General features: G+C 41.5%; 1 protein-coding gene across 3 annotated transcripts in view; it reads left to right on the plus strand.

Annotated features, from left to right (window-relative positions):
* Positions 1–22,421, plus strand: part of UBE2G2 (ubiquitin conjugating enzyme E2 G2) — a 102,006-nt gene extending 79,585 nt beyond the window's left edge. For 2 of the 3 annotated variants that reach the window (XM_029606171.1, XM_029606174.1), the window contains exons 4-6: positions 5,795–5,913; positions 15,348–15,488; positions 15,696–22,421. In XM_029606171.1, the coding sequence (XP_029462031.1) occupies positions 5,795–5,913; positions 15,348–15,488; positions 15,696–15,808 (373 nt within the window). In that variant the 3' untranslated portion in view covers positions 15,809–22,421. The remainder of the gene's footprint in view (positions 1–5,794; positions 5,914–15,347; positions 15,489–15,695) is intronic. The other variant, XM_029606173.1, reaches the window with a different exon arrangement.
* Positions 22,422–23,371: the final 950 nt, after the last annotated feature.

Below are 23,371 nucleotides of genomic sequence, written 5' to 3' on the forward strand. Positions count from 1 at the left end.
GCCTCATAGTCTAGAAGTAAAATGCAGTAAACCTGTTTTTGTTTCATTTATGTACACATCCTACTCCACAACTGCCAAGTGAGAAGTATATTCCAGAATTCCTTAGAAAATGTAGTGGCAATAAAAATATGGAATAGCTTGGTTGGCTAAGTGAATTTCTGTAGCAATTCTAAATACCTAAAGCTCTGATGTAACCAGTTGCTTTCAAAAGCACACACCAAGTAAATTGGCCCCACCTATGATAAATTGCCTGATGACAGGATAAATTGAGCAGTTCCTAATGGGAACTGCTAGGTAGTGCATTTCAAAACAAAAACCCAACCTTGAGCACCAAGGAGCTGTCAAATAGACTTCAGAACATAGTTCTGGAAAAGCACAGATCTGAGGACGAGTATAAAATAACTACAAAGTCCTTGAAGATTCCTTTTAGCACGGTCAGAATGATTGAGAAGTAGAAGACATATAAATTTCTATCATGCCCCCTCTCAGCAGTCTCTCTTCCAAGCTGAAGAGAATTTTTTTTTTTGTTAATTACTTGCCTTTTCCAAATCTGAGCTCAAGGTACTCAAATTCAGATACTGTAGTTATTTCCTTACCCAAAAGGACTTAGATTATAACTTGTACTTGAGGCATTTGAGAGTAAAGTGACTTACCCAAGGTCACAAGGAGTATCTGTGGGGGGGAAAAGCAGGATTTGAGCCTTGGCTTCCCTGGTTCTCTGCCCGTTTCTCTAACTACCAGGCAAGCCCCACTCCAAGAGCCCTAACCTGTGTAACCTCTCATTATAGGGAAGCCGTTCCATTTCTTTATCATTTTTGTTAAGAACATAAGAACATGCCATACTGGGTCAGACCAAGGTCCATCAAGCCCAGCATCATGTCTCCCACAATGGCCAATCTAATTCATAAGTACCTGGCAGATCCTATAAAGCAGATGTAATTCCTGTTCCTCACTCCCAGAGATAGCAATAGTTTTCTTTAGTCTACCTGGCTAATAATGTGTTATGGAATTTTCCTCTAGGATCTTGTCAAATCTCTTTTAAATCCCACCATGCAAGTTGCTTTGATCATGTCCTCTGGCAACAGATTCCACTGCTTGATAGTGCACTGATTGAAAAAGTACATTCTATGATTTGTTTAGAATCTGCTGGTTATTAGTTTCATGGAGTGTCCCCTTGTTTTAGTATTTTTTTTGAAAGGGCCTTGTTTCCTTCTTCCACCCCACTGATGATTTTATAAACATCTATCATGTCCCCTCTCAGCTGTCTCTTTTCTAAGCTGAAAAGTCCTCATTATAGGGGAGCCCATTCCTTCCCCTTTATCATTTTTGTCATGCTTCTCGGTGCCTTCTCTGTGTCCACTGTGTCTTTTTTATTTTTTTAGATGGGGCGATCAGAACTACACACAGTATTCAAGGTGCAGTTGTACCTTGACTAAAATAGTAATTTATACCTAGAATGTGAACAGTATAACATAATTTATTGAGCTATTTTGAAACATCTGCTTTAAGTAAAAAATGTTTTTTCTACAGAACCTTCCATATTTTCATCACAGTTGATGATGTTTGTTTTTATCTTATTTATATTCCACATTTTCAGGCACTTCAAATTGGATTTCATTTAGGTAGGTATTTCCCTATCCCCAGAAGGCTTACAGTCTAAGGGCCTCATTTACTAAGCATTTTTCCCATAGAGAGAGAATGGGAGAAAAGCCTTAGGAACTCAGGCTCTAAGTTTGTACCTGAGGCAGTGGAGGTTGAAGTGACTTGCCCAGGATCACAAGGAATGGTAGTGGGATTTCAACCCTGATATGCAGCCCTATAAAACCAATTTTTCTACATTTTCTGAATTCTGTGGACAGCATCCACATTGGAACTTTTAAATCCTAAGGTCCTAAGTCAGTTGCCCAAGATAATTTACATTTGGTGGTCCCATATAGCAACTTGGAGCCAGGAGCAAAATATTACAAGGAACTATTTCACTTATCTTGCATTGCAAAACAAAACTTGTTTTTTTGCATTGCATTACCATCTGATAACTGCAGTGCAATGCATCTCTTGAACTACAATTTTAGCAAGTGCGTTCATATTAAATGACTTATTTCTTGCTTTGTGCTGCTGAGATCTATCTGCCAGCTCCCTCTGCTGTTGTAGAGTGCTTCTCTGAAATGTCCTTAAGAATCCTGTCTATGAACTACAGGGTAGTCTCTTGTTTCAGCCAGCAGAGGCAGTAAATGAGCATCTGAAGAAATGCTTATTGTAAATTTTGAGTGTCAGAACTGACTAGAGGGATGAAGTTGTTGCAATAATAAGATATGTGATGTGATGTGATTGTAGCCATACTTGCCAGGATTTGCTGTCTCGTTGGCCGCCTGCTTTTCTTAGCTTATTGTGTTACTGTCTGTTACTAAGACAGAGGAGATATAGTAAAGGTATTCACATACCTGAAAGGTATTCATAATGTGCAAGGCGAAAATAGTTTTCAGTGGAAACAAAGTTCTAGTAAAAAGGGTTGTGATATGAGACTTCAAGGGGGTAAATGTAGGAGCAGCGTCAGGAAACTTTTTTGATAGAAAGGGGGGTAGATGTACAGAATACTCTCCATGAGAAGATAGTGGAGGCTAAAACAGTAACAGACTTCAAGCAGGCATAGGATAAGTAGAAGATCCTTAATTGCAAAAAGTGAAGAGATAACAGAAGCATGATCTACCAACAGTAGTTTACAGTGCTATGTTTAACAATTCAACCTTAAGTGCTGGGTTTCCAGAATGAATGGCAAAGTGGATAATATGAATAGTTAGAAGTCCTAGCAGAAAATCAGGCAATCGCACAGCCAGTTCTGTCTGACAGATTGGATGATGTATCTAATTAGCAGCTGGGTCTTTCCGACATGCAGCAAGTATAGCAATATGTAGAAGTCCTAGCAGAAATACAGGCATTCAAGTAGCCAGTTCTGTCTGGCAGGCTACACACTTCTTGTGTTGGTGGGTTGAAGGTGGCAGAGTACTGTCCAGAAAGTCCACAGGGACCTAGGAAACCAGATGTTTGGGCAATGGCCATGCTGGTATTGGTGACTGACTTATTGAAGTTAGTCATGGGAGGGGAGGGTTGTTTAGATGTGAACTAAATAGAGGCTGAGGGGGGATATGATAGAGGTCTAAGATCATGAGAGGTCTTGAATGAGTAGATGTGATTCAGTTATTTACACTTTCGAATAATAGAAGGACTAGGGGGCATTCCATGAAGTTAGCAAGCAGCACATTTAAGACTAATTGAGAACATTCTTTTTCACTCAACACACAATAAAGCTCTGGAATTTGTTGCCAGAGGATGTGGTTAGTGCAATTAATGTAGCTGGTTAAGTTCTTGGAAGAGAAGTCCATTAACTGCTATTAATCAAGTTCACTTAATGAATAGCCACTCCTATTAATTGCATCAGTAGCATGGGATCTTCTTAGTGTTTGGGTAATTGCCAGGTTCTTGTGGCCTGGTTTGGCCTCTGTTGGAAACAGGATACTGGGCTTGATGGACCCTTGGTCTGACCCAGCATGGCATGTTCTTATACTCATCTTCCCAAGAGGGTGGAGTATAAAGGAAGAAGATGATAAACATTGTCTTAGGTAAAGAGTAATACTGTACAGCATCTCAATCTGATTAGCAGTTGAGATATATCATATCATTGGCCATGTAGATAGGAATAACTGGATTGAGTGAATGGGTTAGTTCATGTTTTTCTGTTGTCATCTATGTGTCTATGATGATAGTTAAATCTAGAGCTACAGAATTAAAGTAGAGGCGAAAGATATAAGATGTAAAGCAGGTAAAAAGAAGAAGTGAGTAGTTTATAAAAATTGTGAAGACAAAGAAAGGATTGGTGGGAGAAATGAGAAGCAAATGCAAGAAGAAGGTGAGAGGATAAAAAGCCTGGAGTAGCAAACAAAACTTTTCCTGTCACTTCATTGATACTCCAGCTGCTGGTGTCTTGTCTCTTGCAAGTCCTTCCTTGCGTTTTCTTTCTCTGCCGTATCTCTTCCTAGAAAATATCTGATTCCTCTGTTCATTTCTATACATTCTTTACTGAGTGTTGTGAAAAATGAGCATTATGTTTGCAGCCACTGCTATTTAAAGTGTGAATTATTTACAGTATTTCCCTGGCAAGGACTTATATCATGTTACTGAAGCCTGTGGTCCTAGAATACAAGGAATTTTACTTGGTAGTGTTGATAGTAAGAGCTAAGGGCAATTAATGATACAAAATCTTCAGTAAACTAATTGTTTTTAGTGATGGGTATATTTCAAAATTGCACTCATTAGAGACAATGAGTTAGATTTTCCAAGTTCAGGACTTAGTTATTGGGTCAATGAGGTAATTCATAAACTAATTTTAATCATTAATGTAGAAGTTACAGTTGCTGGAAACCTATGAAATCTCTGGAATGGATAAAATATATTAGAACATTGTACATGCATCAGTATATCTAGGGAAGAGTTAGTAAAGAATATTAGCCTGTTTTTCTTTAGGGAAAGAATATTTTAGGTACTTTTTATATTGTTTAATGAAGTTAAATTCATTGTAGGGTTTATACAGTTTTTTACATATTAGAAACATTTCTTTATACGTGTATAGATACTACTTCACAATAATTCTGTTTGCATTGAACCCTTTGGGCTTGATCCAGACCTTCCAAATGGAGGATACTGCTGCTAGCTTCGAAACAGTAACCAACCTTCACTACCCATCCCAAAATACTTTCCCTGATACTTCTGTGTGGGACATATTTATGGGAATTATTTATTAATTTATTCACGCATTCATTTGTATTTCTACCCTGCCTTTCCCCAGAGACCTAAAGCTGGAGAACCGAGCATGCAGTACAAATATATTTAAAACAAATTCAGCAAATTCATAATAAAATACAAAATATATAACCATATACATCATAATATCAGACTCATAATAAAGAGCATAACTTAGAGAGAATTTTTACAATTGCTTTTTAATAACAGATGTAAAATTCATTCTCCAGCCTTCTCTTGAGGATTAAGAGTCTATGAATAAGTTGATAATGGGAAATTACAAGGTGTAAAACCTTTTAAAAATCTATGCAAGCTGTTTCTTATAAAGTAATCTGGAAACAAACCAATCAATAGGCCTATGGTAAAATGATAGGTATACTCAAAGATGTGGAAATCATCTGATCAATAACCTGTGGACACAGAAAACAGGGCTGAAAGGCAGAGGAAAATTGCCCAATTTTAGTAAACTTTCTGAAAGTCATATTGTCCTTGTAACTCTTTGGGGAAAGAATTATGTAGGCTAAAAAATGGTGGGAAAGTTATCATTGAGGAACCTAAACACTCCTTCCCACTTAGAGCTGCTCTATATTGAGACTTCTTAGTCTCTCTCAGAAGATGGATAGATCTCTATTCCCATTCGGCTAATTTCAGTGTTTCAGTATATAAATGAGAGAAATCTTTATTGAAAAAATATGGCTGGCTCAACCTCCATGACAATGCCTCTCTAGATTTGCAAAGGCAACATAAACCATAATTAGCTGGTCTAGGACCTAGGGTCTGATTTACTAAGACTTGTGTGTCTATGGATTGGAGTGGGGGTAAGCTTAGTAAATCAGTCCCTTAGTAGGTTCTATAGAAAATCTGAATATCATTTAGTTTTTATTGTTGCAAAATATGCTCATTTTGAAGTAATAGCTCCTGTTTTGTGGAATTATTTTAAAATTTCAACATTACACACTTCTCAAATGTTTGATATCCCTACATCTCAATCTGTTTCTAGGGGCCCAGAAGATACCTGTTTTGAGTGCGGTGTTTTCCCAGCTATCCTAAGTTTTCCCCTTGATTATCCTTTAAGCCCTCCCAAGATGAGGTTCACCTGTGAGATGTTCCATCCAAACAGTAAGTGTCACTTAACTAGTTTATTATTTTATTTGAAAAAAAGCCAGTTTTATTTAGTATCTTTGCAACAGATGTATTTATATGTAAACATGAGCATACAAAAATAATCATATTTTGAGTTTGAAACAAGAGGCCTCAAGTCCCTTTACATAGGGTTTAAGACATGTCCCTGCTGTCATAATGCATGAGGCTTGTTATCCTTTTCTGATATGCAAAGTCACTTTGCTAATGTTTTTTTATACTCTTTATTTATAAAAGTTTCCTAATATAGAAAACAAAAACTAACATCAAGAAAAGTAAGCAAGAAAAAAAATAACTCTAAAGAAATAATCATACTCTACAGTCCACTGTACTGGATAGTCTTCATATACCAAGGAAAATAAAATATATAAATGAATAAGGCTTACATGCAGTTGTATACACCTTAAACTAAATGCATGAATAACTTAATTTATTTAACAGAAGAGGCAATCTCTGTCGACAATGTCATTCTGGTTGGATAACATCTGTCTTTCACTAATAAACCGAGTCAAGTGATTTGGATCATAGAAACCATATTTCACTTCAGCTGATTTAACTATACATTTACAGGGAAAATTTGACAAAAAAACTACTATTTATTGAACCCCTGCTCTCAAAAAAGGAATTGCTTCCTTTTGAGTTGAGTGCTCTTGACTACATTGGGGTGCAAAGAAACTTTTAAACTGTAAAACAATACAATTTTCTTGCATGAATATAATCTCAAAAGATAATCCCTGCCAGCGTCTGCCAATAAACAAACTATCAAAGTAGAGGAAATAACCTCTTCCTCACTAGATTTTTCAAGAAAGCGGTCAAGTTGTATAGATCAAATTAACTTTGTGCTATTTCCATTCCATCTAACTTCTTATAATGTGGAATGTAATAAATGCTAGAGACAGGGAGGATTACATTTTCTGGATCATTCAAAATCTCTAGAAGATATATTTTAAACATTTCCAAAGGTAAAACAAAGTTCTGCTTGGGAAAATTTATATCTAAGGATTTTTGCGCCTTGTGATGTTCAAGTGCTTCCTCCATATTCTGAGTTTGAGTATATCCTTTAATCAAAGAATTCCCCAAGTCCTGTACTGCAGGAACTTTTACAGTCTCAACCTTCTGATTAACTAAAGAAAGTTCCCTTCACCAGACAGAGTTTGAGATTGAGAAAAGAATTGTCGTCTGATTCGACAAGCTAGCAGTTGCTTCCCAAATACCTTTTAATGTGACCACTTTAGGCCACAAAATAGGATTAATGGTCCCAGGGAAAACTTGACTTACACCAGTAGACTTGAAGTCCACTCCCCCAGGCAGCTGCACCATTGAGGCCAACAAACTACTTCAGGTTGCTGCCCCACATCTCCAGCAGTGCCAACAGGCTCTTCTCCTGTTCTGCTTCGGCACAATGACCGAGCAAGTGGCTTGTGCAGCTGAGAGACTCCTGCCCTGAGCAGAAATAAATGTTTTTTTTTTTTTTGTTTTTTTTTTACTTCATAGTGGAAATAAAGAAGGTATTAATGGGTAGGAGAATAAATCATCGTGGGTCAGACCATGGCCATTGTTTTACAGTAGCTCCATTTCTTGCATGCTCTGAATTTTTTGGATCCATTCTGTTTTGTTTTTTTTTCTGTATCCCGTATAGTTCCCCAAATTTTTTTTATGACAATTGCTATCATTAAAGCTGGAGTTCTCCAAGATATTTGCCCTTTGGAGTTCAAAAACTAGGGGTGAATTGACTCCTAAATTGTAAAGATCATTGTGATGTAGCATGGATTAAATAAACTGTGTTTTGTTTTTTTTTAATTTCTTATTGACCACTTTGGCTCCAAAGAGTCATGTGAAACTGTTTACAGAAAGGTAAATCCAGCTTTTTATTTTGATGATGTAATGTCCTCTGCCAACAAAATAAAAAATGCACAAGCTAAGTTTAAGTACAGGGTGGTTTAGAGACTAGCTGAAGGTCACACATTAAGCCTTGGATTAAAAAAATGAAATGAGTCCAAGTTTCAACTTTATTTTCGCTGTTCACTTGAGAGGAGAAACTTCCATAATCAACTTATGGCTTTGCTACTTGAGAACTGTAGGACCCCCACCCCAGCAAAGAGCAGTAAGGATAAACTCTTTATGTAATGGATAACTTATGTACAATTTAATTTTTCTCTCCAAAATTAGTGTATTATAGTTAGCTACATTTTATCATAACTAGGAGAGTAAGGTGATGGAGCCATTGCTTCTGCTTTACATTGCCTACATTTCATAATCTTAGGCTGTAGAAAGTGCTGCATGGTTGAACTTCCTGAAGAGCAATGCAACTTTATATGTTTTGATCCCAGTGCACACTGTTTTTGCACCCCAGTCTGGTAAGAGCCAGTAAAAAGAATATTCAGTTCAACTGATAAAGTGAAGTATGTAATACAAAATTAGTTCTTAGTTTTGTGTTACTTATCATTAGACATCTAGAAGAACCAAGCTAGAATTGACTAGGACTGAGTATGTAGACATAAAACTGCATGTAAAAAGGTAAGTATTTAAACAGATTGACCCAACTATTGCTTTCTTTTTCTGTTTGAGACGAATATCAGAAGTCAGTGTAAAATCACGTGATAAAATCTAGCCACTTCAAAACATGACCATTTCTTTGCATATTTACTACTGTTATTTTCTACTACTATGGCTAAAACATGGCCCAAATGAGGGTAAGTTGAAGTAGATTAAACTTGGTTGTTGTCTCGCAGTCTGTTTATCTAAGTAACTGTTAAACTAACAAACTTTTTTTCTCCCCCGAAGTTTAAGTAAAGAATTGCTGCCTGTGTGCTTTGCTTTTCACTCCTCATATTCAGTCTCCCTAATGATACCTCTCAGGACCTACCTGAAAGTCTTCCATGTACCACTAATAGAGCTCAACCCCAATTAGCATGTACTGCATCTCTGTTAAATTACAGAGGTGGGAAGCAGATTCCACAGTCTGAAACCTTTTACTGAAATCTTAATCATGCTGTTATCTGATACAATTGAAGTATCAATTATAGCACTAATGTTGAATGAAACCTTTAATTTATCAACCTGCTGTCAATTGACGCTGAGTTTTTGTGGAAATATAGTCACTGACTTTGGATGTTAAAAATGGATGTATTACAGTATTTTAGCTTTGCATCTAATCAGGGCCAGACAAGATCAGTGTGTGTTTTTTCTTCAGTCAGATTATATTGGTGTTTGAACAAGAAAGGTCCTTAACAGTGTCAAGAGGTTAGATTTTCTGAAAGAATAGAATATGAATGATCAAACCAGATGGAGGAAAACATTCTCCTAGGACAAGCAGGATGGTAGTCCTCACAGATGGGTGACATCATCAGATGGAGCCCGGCACGGAAAACTTTTGTCAAAGTTTCTAGAAACGTTGACTAGCACATTGAGCATGCCACTATCCACGCATCCACGTGGGGTCCCCCTTCAGTCTCTCTTTTTTCCTCAGTATAGTTCCCTTGCAGTTTTGGAACTCTGCCCTTCAACAATTTTCTCATTCTTTTCAGTGTCTGGTCCCCCTTCTACAGAGTCCCCCTTCTACAATCAGTGCCCCTTTGATAGCGTGGTAGGTTTTCTTGTTTGCCTGCTTGTGGTCGATTCCTGACATGTCGCTTCTTGGTGGCCACTGGCCATTGACTACTCACCGGTTATTTTTGATGGTGTTGTAATTGCCAGGTTCTTGTGGCCTGGTTTGGCCTCTGTTGGAAACAGGATGCTGGGCTTGATGGACCCTTGGTCTGACCCAGCATGGCAATTTCTTATGTTCTTATGTTCTTGTCCAGTTTTTGGCTGTGCCCCCAGTGCCTGTGGACCATATAGATTGCTGTTCAACACAAGGTTTGCATCCTCTGCCTAGGGGCACTGCACGATGTACGAGAGTGTCAGCTGTGCCATCAGATGACCCCCAAAGGCTGTCGTGCTTGGCTGGATAAAATGGAGAAGTTTTTGGTTCTAAAAAGTCTACTCCATCCACGCTGGTATCGGGGATGTTGACACCCAGGGGCCGAGGGGAGCCCATAGATTCCTTGTACCTCTCTACACCCCCAGTAGGATGATCCCAAGAAAGAGGAGCCAGTGATAGGCCCTCTCCGACATCGACGCTCTCAAAGGCATCGGGATCTTCAGCATCCTCAGTCCCGGGGAAGGACCAGGCTGAACATCTTGGGAAATCCCGAAAGCACAGTAACTGGTCACCATCCGTGCACGGCTCTGGTGTGGCATTGGAAGCTGACATGCCTCCACCGAAGTGACCTCATGGTGAGGAGGCACCCATCCTCCAATAAACCTTTGAGTCCCAGGCATTCCCCACCGATATTGGTGCCGGGCATCAAGCCACCTCAGGGTTCTGGTGATGCCTTGTCCTCCTCCATCAGTCCTGGCTTCCCCAGACTTCCAGGAGGAGTTGGACTTCAGGCTACAGAGTCTACATGGCATCGAACTGCCCCCATACTGGTACCGGAGCCTGTGCCTTCTCTGTTGGCACACCTGCTAGAGCATCTGGACATTGTCCTCGGTGTCCTTCCAATGCAACCAGTGTCCAGGGGATCCTCTGTTCCCCAGTGGCCACCAAAGCCCTCCTTCAGGGCGATTCCCATTATTGGGTCCTCCGAGGAGGAAGATATGCTAAGGCCACAGGCGCCCTCTGGTGCTTTGTTCCCACTGCCACGGTTCCCTGATCCTGAGCCTGGGATGTCAGGAACCCTCCTACCATCTGTGCCTTTTCTTCCCTCGAGTCCAGTGCCCAAACTGAGCTGCTTTGATGAGGCCCACTCAAACAGGTCCCCTAGGGACCTTAGTGAGGAGGAGGGCCCCTATGACCCCTGGGGAGATGATACTTCAGACTCCTCTTCTGAGGACTCCGGTGACCTCCTCAGAGCCTTTGCCATTGGATGAGAGACTTAGGTGTCTGCCAGAGGACCTCACCCTTGCAGGATTCGTCTGGGCCATGGCCGAAGCCATTCCCTTACAGCTCTTTACAGAGGAGGTCACTCGACACAAGATGCTGGAAGGTCTCCAGTTGATGTCCCAAAGGAGGTGGTGGCTGTCCCAGTCCATGAGATTTTCAAGGAACTTCTGAGGATTTGGGAACATCTGGTGTCAGTTTCTCCGGTCAGTAGGAAGACAGACACCATCTATTTGGTCCAACAGGTGTTGGGATTTGAGAGGCGCCACCTTCCTCACCAATTGGTGGTGGTTGTGGAGTCCAAGCTCAAAAAAGCTAAGTGTTTTTGCACCCATGCCTCCATCCCTCCGGGCCAAGATCACAGGGTGCTGAATGCCCCAGGTAGAAAGGTGTTTCAGAGCACTATGCTTTTCTCCCACATTGCCTCCTACCAATTGTATATGACCCAATGCTATCAGAACCTGGGGAAACAAGTCCAGGAACTGGCGGAGTGCCTGCAGCAGCAGCAGGAGGCTTTCTCTGTGTAGTACAACAGGGTCTGGAGGTGGAAGAACGCGAGATGAGATCCACCTGCGATGTTTTTGAAACAGCAGCTAGCGTGGCTGCAGTGGGCATTGGCGCCCATAGGATTTCCTGGCTTCGGGCTCTGGACCTTCGTCCGGAGGTCCAGGAGAAGTTAGCTGATATGCCCTGTACAAGAGAGAATCTCTTCAGGGACAAGGTCAGGGATGCGGTAGCCCAATTGAAGGATCATCATGAGACCCTTCAACAGCTATCAGCTAGCGCTTCTGATCCACCATCCTCCATCAGGAAGACCTCTCAACAAAGCTCGAGAAAATCCTTCTATCGGCAAAGGAAGTATTACCTTCCCACCTCCTGGACTTGGACCCCCCCTGCATTGGTTCCAGGGGTTGATCTTGCCAGCCACGCATCCTCAGGCCCCAGCCAGCCCCCCAGCAGATCCCCGCCAACGGTTTTTGACTGGAAGCAAGAGAGCTTGAGTCAGTCCGCCATACCCCCGGCATCATGCTGTCCTGTAAGAGGCATGCTGCTTTACTTCGCCCACCACTGGCTGCATGTTATTAGACCAGTGGGTTCTCACAATCATTCGCCAGGGGTATCAGCTGAATTTCAGAGATGTCCCTGTGGACCTTTATCCATGTCCATCATGGGGTTCGTCCGCTGCGCCGTAAATATTCCTGATAGAGCTCTCTGCCCTTCTAATGGCAAAAGTGGTAGAACTCGTTCCCCTCCGCCAACATGGCCGAGGGTTTTACTCGAGGTATTTCCTGATACCAAAGAGAACCGGGGGATAACACCCCATTCTCGATCTCAGAGCCTTGAACAAATTCCTTCAGAGGGAAAAGTTCAAAATTGTCTCTCTAGGAACCCTGATCATGCTCCTCAAAAGAGGAGACTGGTTCTGCTCCCTCGATCTCATGGATGCCTACGCCCACATTGCGTTCTTCCCAAACTACAGGAAGTATTTTCGCTTTGTGGTGGGGCAGGCTCATTACCAATATAGAGTACAGCTGTTTGGTTTAGCCTCAGCCCCTCGGGTCTTCAAGTGCCTGGCAGCAGTGGCGGTGCACCTCAGACGTCAGGGGGTACATGTGTTCCGCTACTTGGACGACTGCTAGTCAAAAGCGCCTCCCAGTAGGGAGTGCTCCATGCCCTGAATCTGTCCATGCGAGTGCTGCGATCACTGGGGTTTGTCATCAACTTCCCAAAGTCTCACCTCTGCCTGTCTTCCTGTCTGGACTTTATAGGAGCCAGACAGGGCACGAGTCAGGCAAAAGCGTTCTTGCCCCACAATCGGGCTCTTGCCCTGTCCTTACTGGCGAGTCAGTACACAGCAGTCAGCAGGTTCCTGCTCGCCTGCTGCTTCGTCTGTTGGGCCACATGGCTGCCTCGGTCCATGTCATGCCATTGGGGCCGCCTTTGCATGCGCAGGGCGCAATGGACATTATGGTCACAATGGCAGCAGGCGTCCAAGGACCTCGAGGCACATGCCTCCATCATGCCACCTCTGCAGGTCTCCCTGTCCTGGTGGGAGAACCTCTTCAATCTAGAGCAGGGGATCCCATTTCAGGCTGCCCCGCCTCAGGTAGTTCTTACCACCAATGCCTCCAACCACGGGTGGGGGGCCCATGTGGACAACCTCCACACGCAGGAGCGGTGAATGGCTCAGGAATCTCTGTGCCAGATAAACTTTCTGGAGCTTTGGGTGATTCATTACGCTCATTGGGTGTTTTGAGACCGCTTGTCCCACAAATCTGTCCTCATTCGAACAGACAATCAGGTAGCAATGTGGTATATCAACAAGCAGGGAGGAATGGGCTCATTCCTCCTCTATCAAGAGGCAGTGCAGATTTGGTCCTGGGCTCTGGCGCAGGAAATGTCCCTGCAAGCGATGTATCTAGTTGTGTCACTGAACATGGTGGTGGACTGCCTGAGCCGTGCGTTTCAACCGCACAAGTGGTCCCTGGATCTGGCAGTGCCAGCCCAGATTTTTCAGCAGTGGGAAACGCCAGATGTCAATCTCTTTGCCTCCCCGTGCAACTGCAAGGTGAGCAATTTCTGTTCTCTGTTCAGGAAAGATGAATGCCTTTGCCCGTCATTGGGGCACAGATCTCCTGTATGCGTGTTGTCCTCTTCCATTAATCATGAGGACTCTCTTGAAGGTGCCCAGCAAGACCGGGGCACCATGATCCTCGTGGCCCTGTACTGGCCCAGACAAGTCTGGTTCCCACTCCTCCAAGACCTGTTGATCAGAGATCCTATCAGTCTGTGGACTGTGCCTGATCTGGTAACGCAGGATTGGGGAGGCTGTGCCATCCAAACCTTCAGGCATTAGCCTTAATGGCCTGGAGGTTGAGCACCTAATCCTTCAGTCCCTGGACCTAGGTGCTGGTTGCTTCCAGGAAACCTTCCATGAGGAAGTCTTATCAATTGAAGTGGAGAAGGTTTTCCATCTGGTGCAAGAGATATGGTTTAGATCCATCCACCTCCCCCATTCCAAGGTTCTTGGATTATTTGTGGCACCTCTCCGAAGCTGGCTTAAAACCACCTCGGTCAGAATCCATCTGAGCGCCGTCAGTGCTTACCCATCAGTGTGTCGCTGGCATGCCCATCTCTGTTCAGCCCATAGTAGGTCGCTTTATGTGGGGCCTCTTCAATTGAAGCCCCTCTCCAGCCTCCTGTTGTGTCCTGGGACCTCAGCATTGGGTTAGCATGGCTCATGAGCCCTCCCTTTGAGCCTATGCGCTCCTGCGATCTGAAGTCTCTCACTTAGAAAGTTCTATTCCTGGTGGCGATCACCTCAGCTCGCAAGGTTAGTGAGCTTCAGGCCTTGGTTACATACCCACCCTACATAAAATTCTTTCATGACCCGGTGGTCCTCCGTGCACATCCCAAGTTCTTGCCTAAGGTGGTGATCGATTTTCACCTAAATCAGTCCATTGTTCTACCCACCTTCTTCCCGAGGCCCCAGTCACACCAGGGTAAATGGGCTCTACACACGTTGGACTGCAAGAAGGCCGTAGCCTTCTATTTAGAACGCACAGCAAGCCACAGGCAATCTACTCAACTCTTCATTTCTTTTGATAAGAATAGATTGGGAGTTGCGGTGGGCAAACAGACTGTCCAGTTGGCTAGCAGATTCTATATCCTTCTGCTATGTCCAAGCGGGCCTTCAGCTGGGAAGCCAGGTCAAAACTCACTCTGTGAGGGCTATGGTTGCGTCAGTGGCCCACTTACGGGCGGTTCCCTGTCGCTGAAATCTGCAGGGCTGCGACGTAGAGTTCTCTACACACGTTCGTGGCCCACCACTGCTTGAACAGGGATGGCTGGCAAGATAGTAGCTTTGGCCAATCTATCCTTCGCAACCTCTTCCAAGCTTAAACGCAGCTCTTCCTACCTAAGGCCCTTTGTTTGGGACTGGGCTGTCCCCCAGTCTTCCCAACCACGCCGCAGTTGTATTGGTGCCCGTTGGCACCTGTTTTTCAGTGCAGGTTGGTCATATATATTTTCAGGAACAGCCTGTAGCTTGGTATTCACCCATCTGTGAGGACTACCATCCTGCTTGTCCTAGGAGAAAGCAGAGTTGCTTACCTGTAACAGGTGTTCTCCTAGGACAGCAGGATGGCAGTCCTCAGGAAACCCGCCCATCTCCCTGCGGAGTTGGGTTCTCCTGCGTTTTTTTTTATTTTTCGCTCGTGAATTCTGTGTTATGAGACTGAAGGGGGATCCTGCGTGGATGCGCTGATAGTGGCATGCTGGTCATGCTCAGTGTGCTAGTCAAAGTTTCCTGTGCCGGGCTCCATCTGATGATGTCTCCCATCTGTGAGGACTACATCTAACATCCTGCTGTCCTAGGAGAACACCTGTTACAGGTAAGCAACTCTGCTTTACTGTTCATTATTGAAAATAATATTAAAAAGCAATTGTTTTAATAAAAGATAATTTCTTTTCCTGTGTCTTCAAACAGTTTATCCTGATGGCAGGGTTTGTATTTCCATCCTTCATGCTCCCGGGGATGATCCAATGGGCTATGAGAGCAGTGCAGAGAGATGGAGCCCAGTGCAGAGCGTGGAGAAGATTCTCCTCTCTGTTGTCAGCATGTTAGCAGGTGAGTAGCTCTCTCTTTTATATCTGAGAACTACCAGCATGAAACTTACTGAGCCTTGAGCCTTCTGCAGCAAGTCAGCAAAAATACGGTTTTATTAGGCTAGTCTGCAGTTTACGCTCTGGGGCTGTCTTGAAGGGGAGAGAAATGATGGTAGAACCATCCAAAATAGATATGTATGTTGTACTGCTTTTTTTTTTCTCATTTCAGAGCCAAATGACGAAAGTGGAGCCAATGTGGATGCATCTAAAATGTGGCGGGAAGATCGAGAGCAATTTAATAAAATTGCTGTGCAAATTGTACAGAAATCACTTGGCCTTTAAAACAGCTAAACACTGTTCACTTTCTTGATACTGTTGGGATATCAGCATGTTCTGTAATAGTACCAAAAAGCAGATTTGACCAATGCATCCTCTGGGCTTTCAATTTTATTTAGTTTGGGGGTTTTTTTTGTGTGCATTTGTGGCGGGGGTGAGGGAGGGAAGCATTAAGTTGGGTTACTTTGAGAAAACAGTAGCTCTCAAACATAAAGCTGTGTAGGAGAAGTTTCATTCTTAAGGTGGAATGTGTTCTAGGCAGATAAAATATATGGTTATAAAAATAAAGTAGCAAAATCAGGCTGCCATTTTTCCCATTTGTACTGACAGAGTCAGGTTGACCCCCTTGGTTCTTTATTAGAGGATCAGTGCATTTGCCTGGAGGCGGGAGGGTTAGTAATTTCCTTTTGTGTGTTTATGCAAGGCAGTGGCCAATTTCTTTGTGCAGATTCTTCAATGTAATGGTCATTTCTGAAGCACGGCCTTGACAGATATGCATGACAGTGCCCAGGAATGCTCTTCAATGCTGTTTACTTCACTGCAGTATTAGCAAGAGTGGCGAGTGCCGCTCCTCTGGTTTGGGTACGAGGGATGCTTAGTGTTGTCTCTCTCTGTAGTATTCAGGAACAAGGGGAGTCAGATTCTTAAGCAGAGCTACACATTGCGTAGCTGAGCTCTTGTCCCCTCACCTATTCATCTTTTTCCCTCTCTCTTTAGCAGCTTCTTTCCTATTTTTTTGAGCCTGAATTGAGAAACTCCATTAAAAGAAAGCAAAAAGCCCTGTTGCAATGACTCACAAAGGGGGGAAAAATACTGAGAAACTCTTGTGGGCGCACCATGCATCTTTTTCAAGATATGCTATGATCGTTGTCTGGATCTCATTTTCACCCATGAATTATGAAACAATTCTTTTATACTAGTAATCTAACAGGAATCCACAGTCCAAAATGTATATCCCTTATTCTGCTTATTAAGAAAAAGTATTATGCTTCCATTCAAACAAGTGCAACTGATACATATATTTCTGAACAGATTAATCAATCAGACAAGCTCATTTTGACATTTTCCAAACAATATCTATTTTCTGTGCAGGAGTTGTGCACCAGCTCTGATAGTTTGAATTGCATCCTTTCTCATTGTCTCTGAAAATGTATAAAGTGAACACATTTTTACAGATACGTTCACTTTAAAAGGCAGGTAAAAGGGTCTTTAAAATCAATTTTCTATTTAGAGCAATGGTTGCCTGTTTTCCCCCTTTATCTCGTTTGCTCTTAGTTTATGTATTGTATTGGGTCATCTTTTCTGAAGTTGTCACTTTAAAGATGGATTTTGCCACCTTTTATAATAATGTAGCATTGAAAAATAGTGAAAAGAAAGTAAATAGAAAAAATATTTGAAACTGTTCTCCTTCTTCCCAATTTCTACACATGTTCTTTTAACTTGTGGTTTAGATGTTATCCCAGATGTGTGTTGGTAGATGGTTCTGTTGCTCTGAGCTCAACGTCTGTACTCCGTTTTATGGGGTATTCTAGTGTTCATCTGATTGGAATTTGTTTTCAAACTCATCTTTTGAATTTATCACAGTTCTAGAAAAGGAAAAATAGGCTCATCTTTGCTCACAAAAGGGTCTGTGATAATTTTACGTACCCTGTCTTCGAACAGTTACACTGCATTTTAATAATAATTTGTGCAAAAGAAAAATAATATTAAGGAGGAATTCTCCATCAGCCAGAGCTGATTATAGTCTGAGCTTGTCTATAATTTTATTTTTACAATATGAAAAAAAAATTGGCCTCTTGTTTCTTTGTCTAGATATTTGGCATTTTTATGAGACACTGGAATTTTGTAGACTTGAGGTCTATAAGAAAAGTAATGTCCTAAAACTAATCAAGTTTTTAGTGTGATTTTTTTTAAATAAATGTATTTTTATATTATATACAAAATAAGCCAACCTATCTCTTGGCATCAGTAATTAATATACAAACATAGATTGTTTTAATGTTGGATAGTCATTGTACAAAACCGTCTTGCATGAAGTATTTTACAGTCAGAATTTGCGATGTACATATGCAGCTACCACTGCAGATTATTTTTCACCTTGGCCTCCTGATAAGTTTGGAAAAGAGGGAGAGCAACAGTGACAGCTCAATAACCGAGGTATATGGAGATTGTATGAGTGTGAGGACTAGGAGCCATAAGTGCAAGTCATTCTGATTCATAGTTTCATGCTGTGTATTAATACTTCAGCTGAGATCATATGCCATTTATAGTGGCCTTGGGTGCATTATTTTAATATGCAACCTCAGACCCATTTAGGAAAATAAGGCCTTGCACATAAAGAGATGAAGATACCTGATTGTGCAATCTATAACCACTTGACCATTCTTTCCTCAAATGCTTTGTATTTCCAGCTGGACCTACTTCAGTGACCTTTGTTTCTCTTGTGGTCCTGATTATTATCACTTTTGGGTGTGTTCAGAATCCAGTAAAAACTCTGAAACATTTTACAGCTAGCCCTCGTTGAAAGATACTACTTCAAAAGTCATTGCAGAATTTCATGTCCATTCCTATTCAAAATTCATGTGGTCACTGCAGAAAATTTAGGCAGGCATCGCTGTTCTTAAACAAATTCCTTAGTTGAATCTCCAAGGAAATTACAAGACAGAAATAATTAGGTGAACTGGCGAGTACTTGGGCCCATATTTGCATATTTCTTTAGCTGCTGGCAAATCCACCTGGCAACCAAAAAATTAGTAGCAGAAGGCAAGTTACTCACTGTTTTTAGAAGTACACTAAATTCACTATCCCAGTCTGTCTTGAAAGACAAAATGGCAGTTCTCATGGAGTTATAAAGCATGTATATACTAGTAAGTCATTTTATAAAAATGAAATCTGTGAGATGTGTATGTCTGCTCTGTGACTTCCAGGTCTGATGTACTCAAGTGGTTGATGAAAAGTTGAATTTTTGTGCTGCTATACTTCAAACAAGCCATGATTACTTGTTTTTAGCAATTTTCATTCCAAAAAAAAACCCAAAAACCTTTTCCCTTTAAATCCTACTTTTCAAGGGACTTGTTTGGTGGCAGCTTAGTATTACTGTGCTGAAAAGCTGGATTCATTGCTCATATCCATCTTCTGCTTACAGGGTAAGCCCATCGCTCAATATTGATGATCATTGGCAGGGTTCAAGGCACATTCACCCTTGGTTCTTCAGGGAGTTGCAGTCTGTGGATTGTCGCATTCATGGTTGGGCTAGATGAGGATGGGGGCGGACCCAGTAGGTGTGAATTGAAGGCTCACGGTGCTATAGCTGGAAATTCAAAGGAATAAGAGAGAGGTGTGGAGGAAAAGGTTCACTGTGTCATACTCTCACTGCTCCATGAAACTGAACAGTTATGGTCAAAAGAGAATTCTCATATTTGTGTTCAGTAAGGACTCAATTCACCCTAATTGAGAGAAAATTGTCAGAAAGATATGCTGTCACTTAGTCAAATAAAAATAAGCATGTGCTATATTAGAAACAGAGCCTGTCCAATTCAGAAGACGTGAATAAATCTATTTAGGTCTGCCCTGTTCAGGATCATATAACATGCTGTCTGCTTCATTACAGTAGGCATGCACCTTATCCTGTGGTCAGTATGCGGTCACCCTCCTGATATTACTACCATCTGGAATTGGCCAACAGAAGCTAACTGAGTCTTCTGCCGCTGTGATATCAGTTTAAACTAAGGGCAAGAATCTTAAAAACGCTTGCCCACCTTTACCACACTATGGTCTCATTGAAATATGCTCAAAAGCAAATGTATGCCCTAACTCTCTATAAGCAATTGATATAGAAATATATAAAAGAAAATCATAAATCTTTTATTCCTGGTGCAAAGGAGTTTAGAGAATATCCGCCTGCTTCTTACAACGGTGAAATTTCGGTCTTTACCTTTTCTAGGAAAGGATGGCTTTGACAGCTCAGAATTAACCATACAAAGTGGTACCTAGCACAGAGTGAATGATAAAAGAGCATGTTCAGCTGGGTCACACAAGAGAGCCAGCCTCTGCTGTCAGCAGTTCATGACATGAAGCGCACTGCACTATAGGAAAGCCACATTACAATCTGAACAACTGCAACACAGATAATCTGTCTCCCTCCTCCCCGAAGAAAAGCCTGTAGTCAATAGTTTTTATTTTATTAAATGTATTTTTTCCCACAAATCATTTATAGCATGTTTGTCGTGTGTTAGTTGTTATATACCATTTGTTCAAAAGTGCAGTGTATTGCCGAAAAGATATGAATGGTGAGCTATAAGTCACTGTGGCATGGAGGACAGGTGTGAGTGATATATGTGTACATTAACATATATGATAGGAAAATGACTGGATGTAGTAGTATAAGTAGTCAGTGTGAGCGACTCATGTTTTGTAATTTAGCATTGTTATGTGACAGTGTGTGTCTTCTGCTCTTCCATGGACGTATGCTGTGTGATGGAGACTATGAAAGGTATTTATATGAGAGAGTGCATGCATGTAGAAATTATGAGGGTGGGAGGTTTAACAATGTGTTAGACATGGCAGATGTAAAATGAATGCAAGGAAAAATAATCTTAGGTTAAGATAAGCACTGGAGATCCTTAGTTGTGAAGGAAAAGCCAGAGGTCAGTTGTGGTCTGTGGTATTGCAAAAGATGACAAATTGGGCAAACTAGATGGGCTTTACAGTCCTTGTCTGACTCATTCTGTGTTTTTGTAAAGGAGATGGTATGAATGTTGTATGTGGTAATAGCATGAGGGTAGTCCAAAGTATGTTTTTTAAAAGACAAAGTAGACTCTCGTCGAAAGCTCATGCCTCAATAAATTGGTTAGTCTATAAGGGGCCTCTTGTCATTTTTGCTACACCAAACTAACATGGCTAAACCTCTGAATATTTTAACTTTTTTGGTGTTATCTGATAAAGTAAAATTGGATGGTTTGTTCCAGATACCTTTTTCAATTTTTTAGAAAGCAGAAAAAAAGTTGTAAATGTCCAATTTGCTCTCACAGACAATACTGCGTCACCAGTTGTATCTCATCTGATGAGCTAATTGGTTATTCCATTGTTCTTTTTATAGTGTCTTCAAATAGTCTTGATGGTGGCATGAGGATGATAAACTTGCTGGGTCTTCTTTAGCCTCTTTCTCTGTTCAGTTTGTCATATTTAAAGTGTATACTAAATAGAGAAGACTGGAAGTTATAAAGCAGACACATACACACCCCAAAAGGTCTAATTTTCATACACTGCATAAAGTAATGTAGAATCATGTTTTAAGGTTCTGACTACTTCAGATTGTGTTGGTTTAGTATTTTATACCGCCCAACTGGGACTCTTGGCCAAAAGGCAGAGCTTTGATTTTGCAAGAATTTTAAAATGACACAAAGCCTTATTCAAAAATGTTTTTTCTCATTCTGTACCTATGGAAGGAAAAACATCCTTATTCAGTAAGATCCACAGACTCAGTTTTGTATTTCTCCCTTGTCAAACTGGAAGACTTCATTGAATAAGTTATTTGGTTTTACATAATAGCTAGTAGACTTGTGTTCTTGAAAAAAAAAGTTTGTCAAATAAAATGAGACTTTTTTCTCTTATTCTATACGTGACAATAATCTACTTGAGACAATCTAACATATACAAAAGTTAGGTATCCTCTAGATGTGAGAGAATCGTGACTGTATTATTTTCCCACCGAGATGGATTTTCTGAGTTCAAAAGGACATGATAAATATTGAGTGGAAGGGAAGGGTTTACATTTGTAATTTATGGGGAGAAGGAGAGAAATGCAACAAGCAGGCAGCATAAGCAGTATTTTCATGTATATTAAAGCAATAGTTTTGCAAATGTTAGAAATTTCATGATGTGTGCTTATTGTGGCTTGGATGTAGAGGAATAGTGCAACCTGTTTTGAGATTAACAATACCTTTTATTAAACTTGACCATATTAGTTTGGAATGTTTAACATTTCTATATTGGAAATACTCACTAAAAGAGAAAATCAGTGGTACAAATAAGTTCTTTTAAAAACTTGTTTACAATTTGCTCCAGAACCCATGGGTTCTGTGCAAATGCAGTAAGGTTGCTCACTCCAATCTTCTGTCTTACCTAATTGCGTGTACTTGAGCTCTGATGAAAACTTAGCTTCAAAATCCACTATAAAAATGTTTTGGCAAGCATCACTGGATATTTTGTATGGAACTCTGAACCAGTGTGTGTATATATATATATATATATATATATATATATATATATATATATATATATTCAGATGTCTATTTAGCTCTACAGTATAATCCTGGACTGAGACTACAGGACAAACTACATTTTTTCTACTGCAAAATATGCAAGATTTATGTGAATTATTTTTTTTTTTTTTGTTTAAAAGGGTGTTTCTGGATTCCTGATATTGCATCAACTTGTAAAGAGGGACTCTGCTCCTGAATGCTACATTAACTGTATATTCTCACAAGGTGCACAAAACAGTCCATATAACTGCAAAGTATTTTTATCCCTGCATATTTATTCAGAAAATCAGTATCCTTACTTTTGTGCTGGAATTTAATTTGTATTTTGAAAATAAAGGTATATTTTTTTTCTCCTCTTTGTGCTGTTACTATTCTGAAGTCTCTAAATTTCCTTTTTATTTCAAAATGGTCTTCTGCAATGCCACTTTCAATATCAAACTTAATCTGGAAAGGAGCTTATGTTGGTGTATAGTTATTTGGGATTGTCAGGTGAATTTAAAAAAATGGTTTCAAAGCTTGAGGAAAGGCTACGCAGGAAGCAAAATAGCAATGGATTAGGTGAGGAATGTATATTGAAGCTATTCAGGATGGCCTGCCTTCAAGCTGAGTGGAGTAGCCTAGTAGTTAGAGCACCATCCTACAAGCCAGGATTCAAATTCTACTACTACTCCTTGGGCAAGTCACGTCACCATGACCTCAGGGACAAAATTAGGCCCCTATTTACTGTGAGAAAAATGCTTAGTAAATGACACCCTTAGGGGCAGATTTTCAAAGGCTATGTGTAACATACGTGCATAACCCGAGAAAATCTGCCCTTCACTTGCTGAGCCTATTTTGCTCAGCAAGTGCAAGTGAGCCTAGTTTGCTCAGCGCGCTGCTGAGCCTACTAGGCTCAGCAGCGCGCGCAAGCCCTGGGACGCGTGTATGTCCTGGGGCTTGCAAAGCGGGGTGGGGGCGGGGCTGGAGCCACCAGGCACAGCGGCCATTTGCCGCTGTACCCGGGATCGCGGGCCGGTCGTCGGCCGGCGAGCGTAAGCTACGCCTGCCAGGATGCAGGCGCAACTTACCTGGCAAATGTAAGGGGGAGGTTCTAGGTAGGTCAGGGGGGTGGGTTAGGGAGGGGAAGGTGGGGGGAGGCGGAAGGGAAGTTCCCTCCAAGGCTGCTCCGATTTTGGGAATGGCCTTGGAGGGAACGGAGGAAGGCTGCGTGGCTTGGCACGTGCAAGTTGCACAATTGCACCCCTTGCACGCACCGACCCTGGATTTTATAACATGCGTGCGGCAGTGCGCACATGTTATAAAATCG

The sequence above is a fragment of the Rhinatrema bivittatum genome, chromosome 6, assembly GCF_901001135.1.
Source record: "Rhinatrema bivittatum chromosome 6, aRhiBiv1.1, whole genome shotgun sequence".
Classification (NCBI taxonomy): domain Eukaryota; kingdom Metazoa; phylum Chordata; class Amphibia; order Gymnophiona; family Rhinatrematidae; genus Rhinatrema; species Rhinatrema bivittatum.